Consider the following 19,238-nt stretch of genomic DNA (forward strand, 5'->3'; position numbering starts at 1 on the left):
TATTGAATAAACTGAATTATATTTGCGTTTCTCTAAACAATCGTGTAATTATAACATTTGCATCATAAATAAAGCAGGCGATATCTTGCTTGAATTGACAATATTTATTGATTTAAAAATATAATTCAGGTAACGTATCAATTTTTTATCAATTCAACGTTCTCAATTTTTCTTGTCATAAATTTACCCAAATTAAGTTTTGGATATACCAATGCCATATTATTCTGCAAATACATAACAGGTAATTTATACTGGCAAAAAAAAGCCGAGTTCATGCAATGAGTTAACATTTGTACAATTTGACACTCCTATGCTCGTGTTTATGATCCTACAGGAATAAAAATTATTATTAACATAAGGAGCAACACTACAAGCCAATGAGTCAGTAAGAAATATCATTGGCGTAAACTAACATGGAGGTAACATTTTCAAACCTATACATTGTGAAACATCACAATGTCTTAAATGGGCGAATGAAAGGAACTTACTTGTTGTTTTGAAGTAGGTCCATGTTACTACGAAGTCGAAATAATGGGATGGCGATGATTGCTTGTGAAGCGCTTTTTAACAAGGACGTTCATTCTTCTTGACGGCTGCACATCTGGATTTATTTCTTCTTCGATCGATTATTTATCAACAATGAAGGCGGAATTTACCATTGATGAATGCCAAACGTCGAGTTCTGCATAATGCGGTGCAAATTCTCACTTCTGCGGGCTCGAGCACCACACAAAGTGGGAATATACACAGGGACAGGCAAAATGGTTATGTACAGGGTGTGTTAGGACATTTCCTTAAAAGGAAAACTAAAGAACAATTGAATTTATTCCGCTTTGGGGACGCAACAGCACTCATACTTAAAATTAAAACTTTTTATTTTGGAAATGTATACATAAGTCAATGTGCATCAAAAGCTTGCAAACCATTTACTACTAATGTACGTCACAGTTTCACCTGTTGCGAAATTGACTGCTTAAAAGATTACCCAAACGCATAACCTCACATTTGAACAAAAAATTCCTTGTCCATATACTCTAAAATAAAACGGCAACGTCTCCAATGGTACTAAGAATATACGGAACTTGCTCAAGCGCTACAATCTTACAATACATAATCTAAATCGTATCTAATGTATTGATTTTTTGGATCGTTACTGATTCTGGGATAGCCAGTAACTAAAGCATCTTGTCCGCCAATGTACAAGGAGTTATAAATTTTCCAGTAAACGTCCCTTACTTTACGTGCTGGATGGAACAAACCCTAAAACATTATAGTTCAAATTAAAATATTTCCCATTTTCCTATTACATACCTGTAGCGTGTACTGCAATATTGTGATGGGACCGAGGGCAACTCGCATACCTTCTATAGCATCCATAAACGCTTGCACTAAATGTGGTGATGTTTCAAATATATTCGGCCATACATAATTCAACAAATGAACGAGTGCATCCTCACAACCAAACCCATATACACCCAATGCCATGTGTTTTATGGCAGCACAAGCGGTCTGACGATGCACTAAATCACGGTCCATTAACGCGTCCTCTAATAAGGGGGCCACCGCGTAAATGTAATCTTTACCCATTTCACCAATATACTCAAATAAAAAGGAAAGTGACTTCAGTACGCCATTTTGCACATTCAATTCTGGAACTCTATACTCATTCATTAAAGCGGGTAAAACAGTGAAGGGGGAACATGTTTCTGCTACAATCGCAATAGCAACTGTTGTGCACACTCGATTTTGACGTTCTTGGACTTTCAAATTGTTTAAAAGTGTTGCCAAAACGTCATGTGGACCTATAGCTTTAGCTATATATCCGAAAGTGTTTACAGTGGCGCGTCGAATTGCTTTCTTATGTGCTTTTAGTAACTCCAACAGTTCAAAACAAATCCTCATCCATTCTCTCGCAGATACGTATTCGGGACCACGGTCAGCTATACGCCCAACTAAGTCTATACAATTTTCTTGCACCTTCTCGTGACGATTTTTCAAAATTGGTGTAAGACGTGGAAGCAAATCTTTGATTGGTGGAGTCATCTTTGTCATACCGATCACGTTAACGATAGCCTTAAGCGCGCCCAATATTGATCCCAAAACTTCCGGATATTCTTCGCCGAGATATTCATACAAGACAACTCCCAAGTGACCCATCAATTTCTCTTCCTGACAAGTTTTCATGACGACGGCGATGCGCGAAATTAAATCGGCGGCTTGCTGGCGTACTTTTGCAGATTTGTTGTTCAACCTCCATAAAATCGTACCACAAATTTGAGGTAGGTACGGTTTAACTCGCTTCGCCAGTTGATTTACTATCGTTCCGAATCCATTCAACATAACGACGTCTTCGGTTGTTTGCTCCTGGAATGCGTATAAAATGCCGTCAATCAATTGTTCCTCTAATCGTGAATCGATATCCGCCGCTCCTAAATTGCCCATAATTTTCTCAATACTTTCCATAACCATTTTACGATACTGTTCATTTTCGTCTTTCAAATCGTCGACAATCCTATTTATAATTTCAGACGCGCCCACTTTGTTCGCTATTTCAACTGTTGTATCGACCAACTGCCTGTAATTACGTCTGTCTAATGCCATACGATGATTCCAAAAGTGCTTGAAGAATTGAGGTAAAATCTCTTCTTTAATGTATTGCGCTTCGACACCATCAGTCGAACAACACTGTTTCACGACCTTGAGTACAATTTTTTTCATTTCTTCGTCGGGCGATTGAAACTCGCGAATTAAAATTAGCATCACTTCTCGCGTGTAATAGTTTGCATATTCTGCGTCCATCAACGGTATTAGGTAGCCGATGGCCTTGAGGAAGGCGGCGAGACCTTTACCACGATGAGTACGAATACCTTTCCACAATGGTTTCAAGACAGAGTCAAAACTTTCAATGCCGTATGGTGTCGCCGCTTCTGCCAACGCTGCAATTCCCAAGGCTGTTATGGTACGTACCTACGGAAAAATGTCATTAAGCTTTTTTTTGACTAGGTAATTAATCATAAAGCTTTATGACTACCCTCTAAATTTTAAAAATCCCTTTGCTAGGGTAAGGTATGCTTAACATTACCAGAAAAACAGACCACATCACTAAAAAGTTTTCAAAGGGAGAATTTCGATATAGCCAATTACTTTAGGGAGTTCCTTATCTGAAACTCAATCTCCTCATTGCGGGCCAGTTGTACCAAGGTTCTTTTTGTAATCAGGATGTTATCACTTTAAAAAAACATCTAATGCGCATGCCCTTGGTTAAGAGAATTGCACAAAAAGTAATTATGTAATGTACGTTTTTTCAAAAAACAAAAAATTACTTTAAATCAGCGGATATCGACGTGCTTTGCTTCGTACCTAGGTTCCTACTATAATTTTCTATAATTGTGTAGCGAATATTCCAGAAATCCCGATAGACATCGAGGCGTCATGAAACATGAGTCATCGGCAATAAAGAACGAAGGCGGATATGGCGTATTCTTTTCGAGAATTGTGACGTGCGTATTCGAGAACATTCTGAAGCGTTTTTGAACACTCCAGAAACCACAGAAGCTAAATTCGAAGCGGGTCATCAATGGAAGCTAAAATAGGCGCAGACCAGTAAGAAATAAGAGATATGATTCAAGATGAGGTTCATGACTTCCAAAATGAGATACAGAGTGTCCAAGATAAAAATCATATGGTAGAAAATGATACTACAGCTAAATACGATGAACTACGAAAAGAATTTATGTTATTGACCGAAGATCTACTTGCTGTTTCACAATCGTCCCACAAAGAAAACAACCAACATTCTATGGAAAATCACTGCAGTCCACCTACTGGAGACAGTTCGAGGCCGCTCCTGATATGTACAAATAAGTGGATAGTAGAAGAGAAGTTACGTTACATGGAGATGCGTATGATTTCAGAACACCCGCAAAAGGTTCTTGAGCAAATTGTATCCCGGTTGGAAGCTCGATATGGAGGCATGTGTATTATTACGCCCAATTAAAGAATCGAAGGCAAAAATCAAGTGTGTATGAACAATAAAAGACTGAAGCAATCGAAAAGTGAGCCACAAATGTGAGCAGTGAAGAATCTGACTGCAATGAAAGCAGAGATTAGTGTGGCAGATGATGACAGAAAATAATCCTCTATGTTTATAATGCAACAGTTTCGTCTCCTGTTCCGGCTCTAAATCATTATTAATGCGTCTGTATTGTGTATCAACTACATAGGGGTGTCGTTCCTCTAGGGTGAAACACTGCCGAAGATAAGAGTGAGCCACCTTGTAGAGTAGAAATAAAGCCCCATTCAGATAGGTGGTAGTGCAGTGCTGTTGCGGTGCGGTGCCTTTGTATAAAAGTTTGAAATACGCATACCCATATGACAATTCACAATGACATGTGCAGTGCAGACGAATTGCAGCCGCGTGGCGAAAGTATGTAAACTTCAAACTTTCTGCACTGCACCGCACACTACGGTAGCAAGCACCAATAGGAACGCATCATATTTGTCATGGCAATCTGTCACAGCTAATTACATAAGCTCTTCATAGTGTTTGCGCGGGTTGTGCATTTAATTTAATTGTTTGATTGGATTTTGACGATTTGCTGCTGCTATTGTTGTTTGTTGTTCATAATTTTGTAGAATAAAATAATCCGCACGCGCACCGATTTTGCGGTGATTGTGAATGCAAATGTCAAAATGACAGCACCGACCCACACCCGCACCGCACACCAAGACAACGGCACCGCACTACCACCTATCTGAATGGGGCTTTAGTGTTGTTAACATAATTTCGGTCGGAATATTGGAAATATTAGTTGGAACATCTTGTATATAGCGTAATTCAAGTTACTTCATAAGACCTGGAAATTTTTTTAAATTTCAAATTAGAATTCATTCATACTATTATGTTTCACATTCTTTACTTTAATTTTGTTGTATGAAGATATTTCAATTGTAAACTACATTTGTGAAATTACGTTACATTTATTCTTGTACATTGCAGTCTTGTATCTACAACTCGTTTTCAAACCAAAATTTTGTTTTTTCGTCTTAACGTCATTTGAATTAATTGGTTCTTGTTGAGTGCTAATTACAACTTTAGTATTCGAGTTACCCTAGTGCATGACACATTACTTTGGTCTCGCATATTTTGTTTACTCCATCAACTGTTTGTATTTCTTTACCACTGGCGTACATCCATTGTACTTTTGTATAATATTATTATGAACAGAAAACATATGTACAGGGTGGCCAAATAAGAATGCGAGGTACTGTATCTGGGAACCTGTCCATCGTAGAGGCTTGCGGTAAAAAAATTTATTACTAAAACGGCCACGAGCAAAACCTGGAAAATATTTTTAAGTTTCTGAAATGACCGCTAGGGGGCGTAACTGCAATCTGGAATCTAAAAAAGTGATGTTTCTGTGAATTCCGCTATATTAACCTAACAAAAAAATTTCCGGTTTTTGAAGTCGACGATAATCTGAACAATTTTTGTTTGACAATTTTTCCTGCATCTCTAAAAATGAAGTGGTGGGGGGTATTCAAAGGTTTCCGTAAAGAACACCCTGTATCTTCGAAACGGCTGATCCGATTTTAACAAACTTGGGTTAATTGAAAAGATTTATTCTTCGGCTACAAATATTATAATATTTGAAGTTTTGTTAGTTTCACATATCGCCGCTTGAGGGCTTTTTTCGACATTCCGACAGAAATGGTTAATTTTCTCAAAAAAATTAAATGCGTTGGTTTCATTTTGTTTTCATGAAAAAGTAGCTAAATGATGCCTAAACAAGCTCGCGAAAACCGCATCTCAATATCTTGTTCCTAACGTAAAATTCAGGTCAAAATTTTATACCCTCAAAATTTTATTTTTTAAGCTAATTTTTTCAGAATTATTTTTATTATATAATTTGGGCCCTAAGGTGGATCGATTTAAAAAAGGAAGCTTTTAATGCCGCTGTGAATGCTCGAAATGCTGGCCATCACGATATATATATATCAAGATATCGAGATGCTGTTTTCGCGAGCTTGTCTAGGCATCATTTAGCTACTTTTTCATGAAAAAAAATCGAACCAATGCATTTAATTTTTTTTAGAAAATTAATTATTTCTGTCGGAATGTTGAAAAAAGCCCTCAAGCGGTGATATGTGAAACTAACAAAACTTCAAATAGTATAATATTTGTAGCTCAAGAGTAGCTCTTTTGAACTACCCCGAGTTTGTTTAAATCGGCTCAGCCGTTTCGAAGATACAGGGTGGTCTTTACGGAAACCTTTGAATACCCCCCACCACTTCACTTTTAGAGATACAGGAAAAATTGTCAAACAAAAATTGTTCAGATTATCGTGTATCCCTCCTCTCTTTCCTTCTCGAACGTTGAACCGCTATTTGCAATTATGCGGCTTAACCACAAAATTCGATTAACCACGGTATACGCACCAGACAATTCCGTGGATAATAGGGAGTTTACTGTATATATAGCAGTATGAATGATTCCAGTCCACGATTTTCAGTGTCTTTAAGGCACATTTTTCAGAACAAGATTTCTAGATGGCCTTTTCTATTAATTTAAATATTCAGTAACGATTGTTTTGAACAATATTTCTGACCGTAAAAAACATGAGACTTTTCCATTACATTTATGATGCAAACCCATGGAAATTCCATTAAATGTTAATGAGAAATGTAAATTCTTTGGCGTAATAAACTTTACTACTAGGGGGAAACAAGTACCATTTTTTGTGTACACCAAAAATTCAAATTCAAATTAATTCACGTTAAATCAAATTAATTCACGTTAATTCAAATTAATGCACGTTAATTGAATTTAATTCACGTTAATTCAAATTAATTCACGTTAATTCAAATTAATTCACGTTAATTCAAAATTAATTCACGTTAATTCAAATTAATTTACGTTAATTCAAATTAATTCACGTTAATTCAAATTAATTCACGTTAATTCAAATTAATTCACGTTAATTCTAATGGGTGTACACCAAATATTTCAAAGTTGTTTCCCCTAGCTTTACTATAGCGCGTTCGCACCTCTAGATGCAGTATGGAGCTTATGGACATAAAGTACATGCTTGTCAAACTTATTAATAAACGTGACAATGACAGCACAAGGATATTATGTTGTTTTAATACTTCAATTCATAGTCAGTTTGGCATCATTGCGGTGAGGAACAAGGATAGCGCTATTGAAGAATAACGGAAATTAGTCATTTAGTCCATAAGACCCCATACTGCATCTGGGGGTGCGAACGCAGTATAGTATGGGACAACATTAAAGTGGTGGTACTGTGCAAGGTTATTTTTTTTAGATTATTCTAATTTTTAGAGAGAAAAGAGGGCAGTCTGTATATATTTAATCACTTACCTTTTGCTGTTCATCGACCAATCCATGCTCAATAATTTCAACAAGCGATTTTAAGTGGGGTAAAATGGCACACCCCATTAAAATTGCAATTTGTTGTACAATTTTGATACCGGTGTGTCTGGCTTGCCATGATTTCTTCGAACGACAGACTGCTTTTAAAAAGGGCAGAAGAGATGGTATACCTAAAGCGGAGGCGACAACTGCGAATGCACGAGCGGTCGTGTTACGAACGTACTCGTCAATATTGTCAATGTCAGGTCTCATAGTGGAAATCATAGTAGCCAACCCGGCCGCTTTGGCGAGATTTGAAATAATTTCTCGTCCTTCAACGCGAGCATAGTAATCTTCGTCAATGAGCAGTGGTTCAATTACGACAAGAATTTTGTGGACGTACGGTCGCACAAGATCGTCCAGCTTGTACAAAATTCTGTCAATAACTTTGACCAAAAGATGGCGTTCTTGATCTTCGAGTGTGGGACTCATCAACAGCGGCAAAATTTGATTGAATAGTGGACCTGCGCCGAACTCTCTCGCTTTGTCTGTGATCTGACGCAAGGCCGCCTTTCTCATGGGCGGTGTACCATTTTTGATTTTTAGCAAAAGCTTCATAATTTTGCGTTCCTTCTGATCCTCTGGGCTTAGTGCGTCTTCGTCCACATCGACTAGAAGTTTATCGAAATACTGCGCATCTTCTGGTTTCATGAATGGTAGATTTTGACCTTTTGGCTGATTATCGAGATACTTTGCAGTTTTATCTTCTTGCTGAATGAAGAAGCCTTGAGGTGTATTGCCCGCAACGGGAGTTGGAGTAGCCGTTAATTTACGTGCCGGAGTTCTGATTGGAACATACCCAGCAGGAGGTGCTAGGATTTTGTAGCCTGGTGGAAACATTGCATCTAGTTCTTCGTCACTGTAAGGTCTATTCCGCTCATCAATTTCACGTTCCCATCTATACGCCTGTAATTGTTCTGGAGTCATTGTAGCCAAGTGTCCTGGAGTCGGGGTGGACATGGCCATAGCTTTCACTCCGACAGGCGTAGATCCACCGGGAGTCAACATTGGAGTTGTGTGGCTAGGAGTACCGTGAGGTGTCTGAGGAGTCATACCGCCCGGTGTCATGGCCGATGACGGAGTTAACTGAGCAGAAGGGGTTTCATCCCAACGTGATCTACACAGGGAATAATAAATTCAATTTAAATAATACGTCATTCTTACATACCTTCTTTTTGAAGCTCCGGGAGTCGGAGTTTCTTGAATGAGGTCTGCCCCAGTACGATCAGTACGAGGAGTTTCTGCCCACCCACTTGAATGGCCTGGCGTTTCACGCTCTGTTTTTGGCGTCTCATCCCATCGATTTCTTCTACTGGTACTTCTATCATGACCTGGAGTTTCTCGACCGGGAGTTGCGGCGCCTGGCGTTGCATGACTAGGTGTCGCATCCCACATTCGTGTAGACTGACCTGGAGTAGCACCAGGGGTTTCACTTCCTTTGTGACCTGGCGTTTCATCCCAGCGATGATCTGCTGGGGTTTTCTAAACAGAGCAAAGTTAATTATACTACGAAAAAAAATGTACAAACCACTTACATCATTATCCCATATGGGAGTAGCGGCTGCACTGCTGGATACACCAAGCGTCTTCTTTTTGCTAGGTACTGGACTTTCCTCCACAGTTTGATCCCAACGGCCACGCTTCTTAGATGATGATTTGGCTTCCCCATTTGTTGCAGCTTTTAGAGAACCGTCTTTTGATTTTTCTACCAACTTTTTCCTTAGCTGTGAATAAATTTAAAATCAAGAATTTGGTTAGTCAAATTAGACGATCCACGTTTATTCTAGTTGTAAAGTTGATGCAAATGCAATTGTAAACAAACAACTCAATTTTGTAGTGTTCCTCCCTGTGAATCTGTGTATGCAGTACTGAATTTTGTTGTATGCTTCTATTAAACGGAACTGTTAAAATTTCAAAGAAATCGCTCTACAAGTAAGAACGTTAGAGATGCGCGTGCGCAAACGAAAAGCGCAACAAAGCTACATTTGATTCCTTTTATTATATTTATCTGACAGTGTAAGAAACTTTAAAATGAGAGGTAAATCACGTCCATATGGAAAAGATAATAAGAAATCATGATAATAATAATAATAATAATAATAATAATAATAATAATTTCATATTTCATATTTGTTAAACACTACTAACTTTGGGTACAATATTAAACACAACCACGAAATACATCACAACATTACACACCTGTTTTACATGGACGATCTTAAATTATACTCTTCCACATGCATAAAACTTAATCACCTTCTGCACATCACCGAAACATTCTCACGTGACATACAAATGGACTTTGGAATCGATAAATGTAAAACACAACACATCACAGCTGGTAAAAGACAACTTTTAGATTATGAGCTAGAACAGGGTAATTTAATAAATTCCATGGACGAGAATGAAACTTATAAGTATCTTGGTTTTCAGCAAAACACACACATTAAACATACGAGTATAAAACAAACACTTATCACACAATACCTACAAAGAGTACGCAGTATACTTAAAACTAAATTACACGGTAGAAATACAATCAAAGCGATTAACACTTATGCCACACCAGTGCTTACATACTCTTTTGGGATTATACGTTGGACAAATACAGACTTAGAACAAATACAGAGAAACACACGTACACTATTAACAAAACACCATATACATCACCCTCACTCCTCTACTATACGACTTTACCTTCCTCGTTCGGAAGGAGGTAGAGGACTTACAGATATAAAACTATTGCACCAAACACAAATACACAATTTGCGACAATACTTTTATAACAAAACAGATACTTCAGTCCTACACAAAACAGTAACATATGCAGACAAATCTTACACACCACTTAACCTACACGAAACTAATATACTCCCACCTCCATCCAAACTTACATACATCACAAATAACATACAGACATGGAACCAAAAGCCGTTACATGGACGATTTCCACAAGAGGTTAGTCAGGATTGTGTTGATTCTATAGCAACGCACACTTGGTTGTCTGAATGTGATATCTTCCCGGAGACTGAGGGTTTCATGTTAGCAATACAAGACCAGGTCATTAATACACGCAACTATAAAAAACACATACATAAAGACAAAACAGTGACAAACGATTCTTGTCGACTCTGTTCACAAACATCAGAAACAATCCAACATATAATATCGGCATGCACACGACTTGCACAAACTGAATACAAACATCGACACGATCAGGTAGCTAAAATCATACATCAAAAATTAGCTCTTAAACACAATCTCATAACAGATAAGACACCATATTACAAATACACGCCACAGATCATACTTAAAAACAACACACACAAATTATATTGGGACAGGACACTACTCACAGACAAAACTATCCACAATAATAGACCAGATATTACACTTATAGATAAAATGCAAAAATCCATTTGTATTATAGACATTGCCATACCCAACACTAGCAACTTAACTAAAACACATGCAGAAAAACACCGCAAATACACCGATATAGCTATCGAGCTTAAGACGCAATGGAGAATGAAATCTACTGTTCCCATTATTCTTAGTGCTACCGGAGTTATACCAAAGACAATACACCACAATTTACAACTATTAGGTTTAGACAAAAACACATACAAAAATTTACAAAAAGCAGTCATTATCAACACATGCCATATTGTTCGTAAATTTCTAAACATAACACAAGATACGACATACACAAATGATCCACAACGTATACATGTAAACAACAGCACTCGCTCACAACACGGTACACAACATACTGTAATATCTCCACGTCTAACCCAAACAAACACACAAATACAACTTACCGAACAAACAAGTACAACAAATGATACAACATATACTACAATCAGAGATTCACCGCTGAAGCAAACCACATTATCACAACCCATTAGTATTCAACTCAAACGCAAAAGCCTAAACAGCACTTTAGACATGACACACAACATACTGTAATATCTCCACCCTTAACTCAACCAACTACACAAACACAAATTCCTGAACAAACAAACGCAATAAATACAAGTAACGCAACACGCACTACAAAGACAGGTCCACCCAATAAAGTTACACGTCCTACCACAGTTAAAAAACACAAAACTCCTTCTTCTCAGAAACAAACCACTCGTATTCAACCGAAGCGCAAAAATCTAAACAGCACTACTCGCTCACAAAATACTGTAATATCTCCACAAAAAACCCAAGCACCCTCACAAATACAACCTCAAGAACAAGGAAACACCATAAATACAAGTAACGCAACTTGCACTACAAAGACAGGTCCACCCAATAAAGTTACACGTCCTAGCACAGTTAAAAAACACAAAACTCTTTCTTCACAGAAACACACCACGTTATCACAACCCACTCGTATTCAACCCAAACGCAAAGCCAAAGAAACACTTACACAATAAACTCCATTTAATAAAATTACAGGAATTATTATAATGATTTTGTTTTGTTTTGTTTTGTTTTCCTCTTTCCTCAATAGCTATGTTGGTAAGTATGAATTACATACTATCTCTAGCTTTCCAATGTGAGTGTGTGAATTTTTAATTAATTTTTTTTTTTTTTTAAGGACCCTACATAACTTCACCAGACACAGACACAGACACTAATCGTTACTTGATTTTAATCCGTGCGATTAGTTAACCAGGCTAGACCTGAGTTCTCACAAGATACACTGACCATAATAATCATTTAATGTCCTACAGAAATACATTCCAATTACAGGACATATACACGTTAATTACCTGGTAAGTGCACACAAAGTAAATTAAATCAAATAAATTTCTGAACTAAAGATAACTAAAAATAATAACAATGCGTTTTAGAAAACATACCTTAAATTAGCACATGAACAAGGGAAAAAGAAACTAAAGATTGTGGATGATGAAAAAGGGTAGAATTATTTAAGCTAACTTTGACATATTTTTGAGAGAATCAAGTATTGACATCTTTACTCAATCGGTACCAAATTTTTGGCGATGAAGGGTAGAGGAGTCTGCCGAGTAAATCGACCTCAATTTCTTGTCACTCACTTTCCTAATTTTTATAAAAAATAGAATAAAATTCAGACTACAGCTAACCGTATGTCTCACAGATATCTGGTTTTGACATTTTTACTCAGCATTCTCGATTATCTCAAAAATATGTCAATGTACGTTCCTTAATTATACATAATATGTCATGAAAGTGAGTCTACCTGACTTGGAGGCATTAAAGAGATACTCGGACGCTACGCGTCCTCGTACTTTTCAATAAGCCTCCGCGTCATGTAAACGACCACTTTCATGACTTATTATGTAAATAACTATTACCATTTTTAGCGCCTTTTTTTACAAAGACATTTTTTTCCGTCCGTCCGGACCCACTTCTGCGGTGTTGAACTACTTTTAGGGGAATTGTCTTACAAATTTTAGCAATAGGTAGCCTATACCTTGAAGGTGTGCCAGATAGCCATCAAATTCTATTGCCTCAAGCAGCTTTCATAAGCTATTTTTCCATTGCCCAATTTTTGGGTGATTCTACACTGATGGACTGCGTCCCCAAGTCATGTATTAGATAACCCAGGATATTTGTAGGTTTAGCCGTTTGGGGCATTAAAAAACATTTCTTTTTCACTTGAATCTTTTTCGAATATCATCCCTGGTGCGTACAATTTTTATAGGGATGTTTATTACACTATTTTCTTTATAATGATTATTGAATAATCTGCTATTTTCAAAATAAGTTCACAGGGTAATAAAAATCGGATATTTTGTTTAAATAGAGCACTCTGTATAATTTAACCTAAAAAAAGCATGTTAAGTTCTCCTTTCAAAAATGTACCACAGCAGGAATGGTATTCAAGAGTTTAAAAAAATCAAAAACAACACTTTTCTTGAATCTTTTCGAATGAATATTGAATTTCTTTAGCGTTAAAAAGTATACAGGGTGTTATATTTAAAAAGAAATTAGGTTAGGTCCCAGTATCTCTTAAGCGACCAAATATTTCATTATGAATTGCTTTAGAGTTATATTGTAAAAAAGACAATTTAATATGTTGTTCTTTAAAATTAAAGTATACAGGGTGTTCTATTTAAATAAGGTCCGATAACCTTTTTATCTGAGCCTCTGTACTAGTACTAATAAAATAGGTTCATTCTAGAATTGGCAATTTTTTAATTTTCCCCCGTATCTCTTTGGATTATATTTTTAAGAAGAGAATTTAATGTGCTATTTTTTTTTAAATTAAAGTATACATGGTGTTCTATAAAAAAAATTAGCTTAGGTTCGATAACCTTCTTACCTAACTTTGTATACTTGTTTTTAAAACTGCACTATTGAACAATAATTATAGAGACATTTAATTGTAATAAATATGTGTCTCTTTAAACTAAGAAAACGGAAAATTAGTCATTATAACGTAACTTTTGTAATAAACACCTCTCTAAAAATAGCATATTATATTCTCTTTTCAAAAACTTAACACACCAGAGTTGATGTTAAATAAGATTCAAGTGATTCAAAAAAATAAAGAAAAATTCAAAAAATTAAAAAGTATACAGTGTTCTATTTTATCTATTTGAAAAAAATTAAGCTAGGTTGATAACCTAAACGAGAAATTATTACTGACCTGTATGTTGATTGATAATTGAAAGCATTCTTCCCCCCTCCGCCACCTCAAAATGTTGATCCAACATTCTTGTACAATGAAAAATTTTAAGATGGTCATGATTAGTGATAGAACGATATCACTTTTTTTTGCCGATACGATATATCGGCCGATACCGATATTTACGTGCCGATATATCGTATCGTATCGGCAAACAATAGATGGCGTTACTATTTAGACACGGTCAAGCAAAAACTTTTGAGATCATTGCCTCTACTTCAGCTTCCGAAACCAGTACTACAAAAAAGCAAGGTTGGGAAAATGAAATAATATTATATTTGGCATCTTCAACTCTATTAAAAGATAAATCCCCTTTTGAGTGGTGGAAGGCAGAAAAAAACAAATTACCTATTCTGTACAACGCAGCTTCAGTCTACCTTTCAGCACCCGCTGCCAGTGTGTCAAGTGAACAACTTTTTAGTGAATTGGGTAATATTTACGAGCCTAAAAGAAATAGACTAAATGCAGATAGGGCTGAAATGTTAGTGTTTTTGCATCATAATATCAAAAAGTTAAATTTTAAGTATTAAGTATATGTATGTATATACTGTATTTAGAACCTGCTATATTAGGTATATTTTTTGTTGTTTTTTTTTAACTTTTTTAGTAAAAATGTTAACTTTAGAATAAAACATTTTATTTTCTTTAATAAAGTATTTCATTTATGCACTGAAGAGTTAAAACAGCTAAAAAAATTGTTTGCCGATATACCGGCGCAATTACCTTGCCGATACGATACGATACCGATAATCGGCAACAATTGCCGATATGCCGATATACCGATATCAATATCGGTATCGTTCTACCACTAGTCATGATCTCAACCTTCCAACTATACTGCCCACCATAAGTATCAGCAAACCCAGTGTACTTTAAGCAATTTTGATGGCATTTTCAGGACATTTGTATTTATTTAGATATCACTGTTTGTTCGCAATCAGCTATTCGCCTGGAGGTTGTAAAGCCGACCCATCATACCCTACACGTGTTCAATTCTTGATCGATCCGGCGAACGAGAAGGCTATGGAAGCATTATTATTATTATTAGCGTTACTTTAATTTGTATCGTGTTGAAATTTTCATCACTTCTTATTTCGGAATAAATACAGCTGTTCATCAAAATTGATCAAAATATACTGGGTGTTCAGGTACTTATGGTTTTTTCTAGAATGTCTACTAGCTACTACAAATCAAACTTATTGTTTACTAAAGAACAAACATAATCACAAAATTTAATAATAATCTGTAATCTTTGTCTGGCAATTATGAACAGGAAAAATGAAAATATAACATGATAATACTGCCATCTTTGATGTAGTGACTGAACCACGAAACAGTACAGACTCGTATAATTTTACAATGTATTCGGCGTGGATGTGTGTCTCCACTTCATTGCATTTTCTATCTCGTAATTGAAACAATTTTGTAAAATGGTGCAAAATCATAACAAATTATATCAGTCCAACACTGAACCTTCTAGACAAACAACATTCCAATTCCAGTGATCTTCAGGTCCAAAAAGCCAAGTGGATATTTGTAAAATAAAAATTTTAAAAGGAATGCATGTATGTATTGTATGGGTGGCACTCCCTAGGTACAGATCGAGGTACAGATGTTTTCAAGTCTCCTCCAACAGCCATCTGTGTGACCTAACGACAGTCGTGGTATGACTGCCGGGACCGCCACCTTTACATGCCCTCCGAAGCAAAGTAGTCAGTAGATGTTCTGTACTAAAAACTGGCAAGTTGTGGCATTCGAACTCACTACCTGTGAGGTGAGAGTCCGAGTCTTAAACCGTTATGCCAAACAGACTACTTTAAAAGGAATTTAAATCTAGTTTTTGGTAACATTTTGGAGTTATTTTCAGTGACGAATAACCAAGTGGCACTGTCATTTATTTTGACAGGTGCCCTGAAATGTTGCGTGATATTTTTGTTCTTTTGTGTGTGTCACATTGAGCATCCAGGTGAGTTACACATTAGTATTTTACACTCCTCAGATAGACAACAATCATATAAAAACAAACAAAAATTATTTCATCTATGTAAAGGTTGCAACTGAACAAGTGTTCCTGTGCTCTTAGCAAGAGACAAAACATAAAAGTGTAACTACACATTCAATAAGAATTTTGTGTTAGGTTGGAATATAAAAACCTTTTTGAAATTAACACATATCTACAAACCAATTTAAATGATCACATAGTACCATCATTTAACATAATGGAGTAGTGCTTAGCAGATACTTAACATAGGTGGGTGCATTTACTTATATCTATTCATTTTCTTTTGCACTTTTGCCATCTACATTCGCATTTTCTAATTGCTCAGTTAACAACGACAGTTTACTATTACAATAATTTAAAAACAATTCATTTTAAAGATTTTTAAAGGAGAGATTACTGATTTAGTATGATGGTGCGCATACGTAAGCGGACGTTTTCTTTGATGGTGCTAGTTCTACATAAAATCACGCATAAAGCTAGATTTCTTACATAGGAGGCGATTTCTTAAAATTTTAACAGTAGATCCTGTTTGAAGCAAATAGAATGATCCTGTCAAAATATAAACGCAACATGCACAGGACGAAAGTGAAACTTTGTTCAACTTTAGTTTAAATATACTTACATTAAGGAATTTGTAAGTTATATTAAGACTAAAACTAATACACACTTAGTAGCGAAGAAGAAAGGTAAATAAAAAATGAAATATAAACGAAAGTGGTAACGAAAAAATATGTTTACGAAATTGAAATCATTAAATGAGGAAGAAGAAATAATAATAAAGTAATTCAGATAACGATAATTGGAAATAACAAAAGTTTAGATCCAAATAAGTTATATACTAACTTTTACAGCAAAACATTGATCCACATTAACTGGCATTTGCACATTTTGTATTCCACAAAAAAATAGAACCTACCTCAGTTTCTTCTCCTTTGAGTATCTGCTCCTTCATAATCTGTGTGTAGCCCCTTGCATTGAAATCGGGAGTTTTGCCACCTGAAATCGCGACGCATTATAACTTGTATAAATAAGAACGCAGAAGAACAGAGTAATCGCCTAATAATTAGAAACATGATCCAATTAAAGGATACGATGCTGCTCTTCAACGTTTGGATTTTATTACCACAATGCAAATTACTTGAAAGCCATATTTGCTCCTATTTTACAGAAAAGAGAATTACAGTAGGTATATTTTCAATCAAGCAAATATGACAAACAAGTAAAATACGTACGTGCCAAGAAAATCGCCTTTGTTTAACACTGGGAAGTTTCTTGATATAAAACACATCTTAGCGGACCTAGAAATATGCTGGGGTGATTAATAATTTTCTGAAAAACGCATACATTCATTCGCTCTATATTGTGTTTTACCACTACACCATTTTGGTGATCCGATACTTAAGTGTATGAATGGACGACTTTTCTTTTGCAGCTAACCTGTCGATTTGTAGAATCCAGTAGAGAACAAAATTATCATTAGTTTACCAGTTATCACTTTTTCTTTTCTAACTTAAGTTTTGCACTTTAGTTCTTTAACGGTAAATAACTACGCATTTATTCGCACATTCGACATCATACGTACACCCCATATTAAAAGGCAATCCAATAAGAGCTTTCTATATCAATTACATGCTCTTTGAACATTTTGATGGTGTGAATGTGACCCCAGTCTTCAACTCAAAATTTTGATAGAGCTTAGGCCCAACTACAACTTAAGGGAGAAGAGCTTCGAGCACTCCGTGAAAAGAAATAGCTGCAAGAATACAAGGAGCTCAGAGATTATCCTAATTGAAACTTGGAAGATGCAATTAGACAAATTTGTAAACAATTTTGGAGTAGGTACAGAAGAAGATAATTCCAGTTTGAGTATTATATGGTTTGAAGAACTGTTAAATGATACCACTTTCATATTATGTTGATGGGTGATTAATATCTCCAAGAAAAACAAGCCGCAAGGAATAGTAGTCCAATGCTTCTGCAAGAAACCGATTCTAAATTCCTGATTGGGACTTCCAAATATACAAATACACAAAAACTCCTCAGCAATGTGGCCATTAACTACTAAATAGATTACAACACTGTTAGAAATTCCAAAAAAAAATCGCATTTTCTGAGAAAATATCAAGATACCTATCTTGAAGATCAACCTATTAATAAGACACAAAAGTAACAAACAACATGACTTTTTTTACGTCTCATTGTACATCAACTATTTGGAAACGAAAGGTCTTATTGGATTACCCATGACAAACAAGATATTCCTAAGAAACTTAGGCTGCCATTTACCTACTAACTATATGAAAGTATAAATGGCAATCTAAACAAAATGTTTTGACTAATAATGAGAATGAGATAAACATTTAAAAGACGACGATACTCACCATCAGCAAAAGGATCGACGCGTTCCGGAGATATGATCATACGTCTTCGCTTTTGTCTATACTCATCTTCCCTATCTGCGATAGTAGGACGGCGATGCTCTGCGAGTGGATCAAAGTCTTTATCAACCTACAAATACCACATTAAAATTGTATTTGCTAATGCACAAAATACTTACGGCTGCAAGGTCACTGTAGAAAGCGACATTCGCTCCAAATCCCGACGATCTTTTTTGTGCAAAACCAACATCCTCCTCCTCGTCGTCGACTTCATCGTTAGCGGCGATCGATGTGACGTAACCTTCGTATTTACCTTTTCCGGCACCGGTGTCATATATTTCGCTATCAAAGTAACCGCTTTCGCCTAAACCTACACCCTTGTCACCTTCTATGATAATCTCCTTCTTTTTTGATTGAATGTCGCGAATTTGCGCCTCAATATCTACACATACGCTAATGAAGGTGTATGAAAGACCAGGTGGATACTTACCCTCGTGGGTTTTTGCAATACCCTCCATCTTTTGCTCTTTATCTAATTATCCTGTTTTGTTGTTAATTCTTATTCAATTCAGAAACGATATTGCAAAATAAAATGTAAGTAAAATGGCCGTCAACAACAAATCGTTCTTCAATTTCAATCTCTAATTATTTTGACAGCCGTTAGTGTCACAGTCGGTCACTCGTCAGTGGTTAAGTTAACGCTATGTTTTTCGTGATCATGATTTGAAGATTGTGAACGCGCGAATTTAAATCAAG

At 36.1% G+C, this 19,238-nt stretch overlaps 1 protein-coding gene across 3 annotated transcripts; it reads right to left on the reverse strand.

Moving 5' to 3' along the window:
• Window positions 1-857: 857 nt before the first annotated feature.
• Window positions 858-19,132, reverse strand: LOC116177522 (splicing factor 3B subunit 1). Of its 3 annotated transcripts, XM_031496523.1 has the most exons (9): window positions 18,973-19,132; window positions 18,662-18,924; window positions 18,486-18,612; window positions 17,021-17,100; window positions 8,968-9,156; window positions 8,601-8,914; window positions 7,382-8,549; window positions 1,312-2,967; window positions 858-1,260 (listed from the first exon to the last, which is right to left on the reverse strand). In XM_031496523.1, exons 1-9 carry the CDS (start codon window positions 18,998-19,000, stop codon window positions 1,102-1,104), a joined length of 3,984 nt encoding a protein of 1,327 aa, XP_031352383.1. In that variant the 5' UTR covers window positions 19,001-19,132; the 3' UTR covers window positions 858-1,101. The 3 variants fall into 3 exon arrangements, with proteins under 3 accessions (XP_031352383.1, XP_031352386.1, XP_031352387.1); XM_031496526.1 differs by lacking the exons at window positions 18,662-18,924; window positions 18,973-19,132 and having other exon boundaries at window positions 17,021-17,541; XM_031496527.1 differs by lacking the exons at window positions 18,486-18,612; window positions 18,662-18,924; window positions 18,973-19,132 and adding an exon at window positions 17,337-18,479.
• Window positions 19,133-19,238: the final 106 nt, after the last annotated feature.

Source organism: Photinus pyralis, unplaced genomic scaffold, assembly GCF_008802855.1.
Source record: "Photinus pyralis isolate 1611_PpyrPB1 unplaced genomic scaffold, Ppyr1.3 Ppyr1.4_LG7, whole genome shotgun sequence".
Lineage (NCBI taxonomy): Eukaryota > Metazoa > Arthropoda > Insecta > Coleoptera > Lampyridae > Photinus > Photinus pyralis.

What these genes read in the sequence shown, in the direction of transcription:
- LOC116177522 (XM_031496523.1), bottom strand. Translation starts at nt 19,000, where the DNA reads ATGGAGGGTATTGCAAAAACCCACGAGG. An exon ending in TATTGCAAAAACCCACGAGG is followed by an intron (nt 18,925 to 18,972) that starts GTAAGTATCCAC and finishes GCGTATGTGTAG; the next exon opens with ATATTGAGGCGCAAATTCGC. An exon ending in TGGTCGATGAACAGCAAAAG is followed by an intron (nt 2,968 to 7,381) that starts GTAAGTGATTAA and finishes ATTTTTCCGTAG; the next exon opens with GTACGTACCATAACAGCCTT.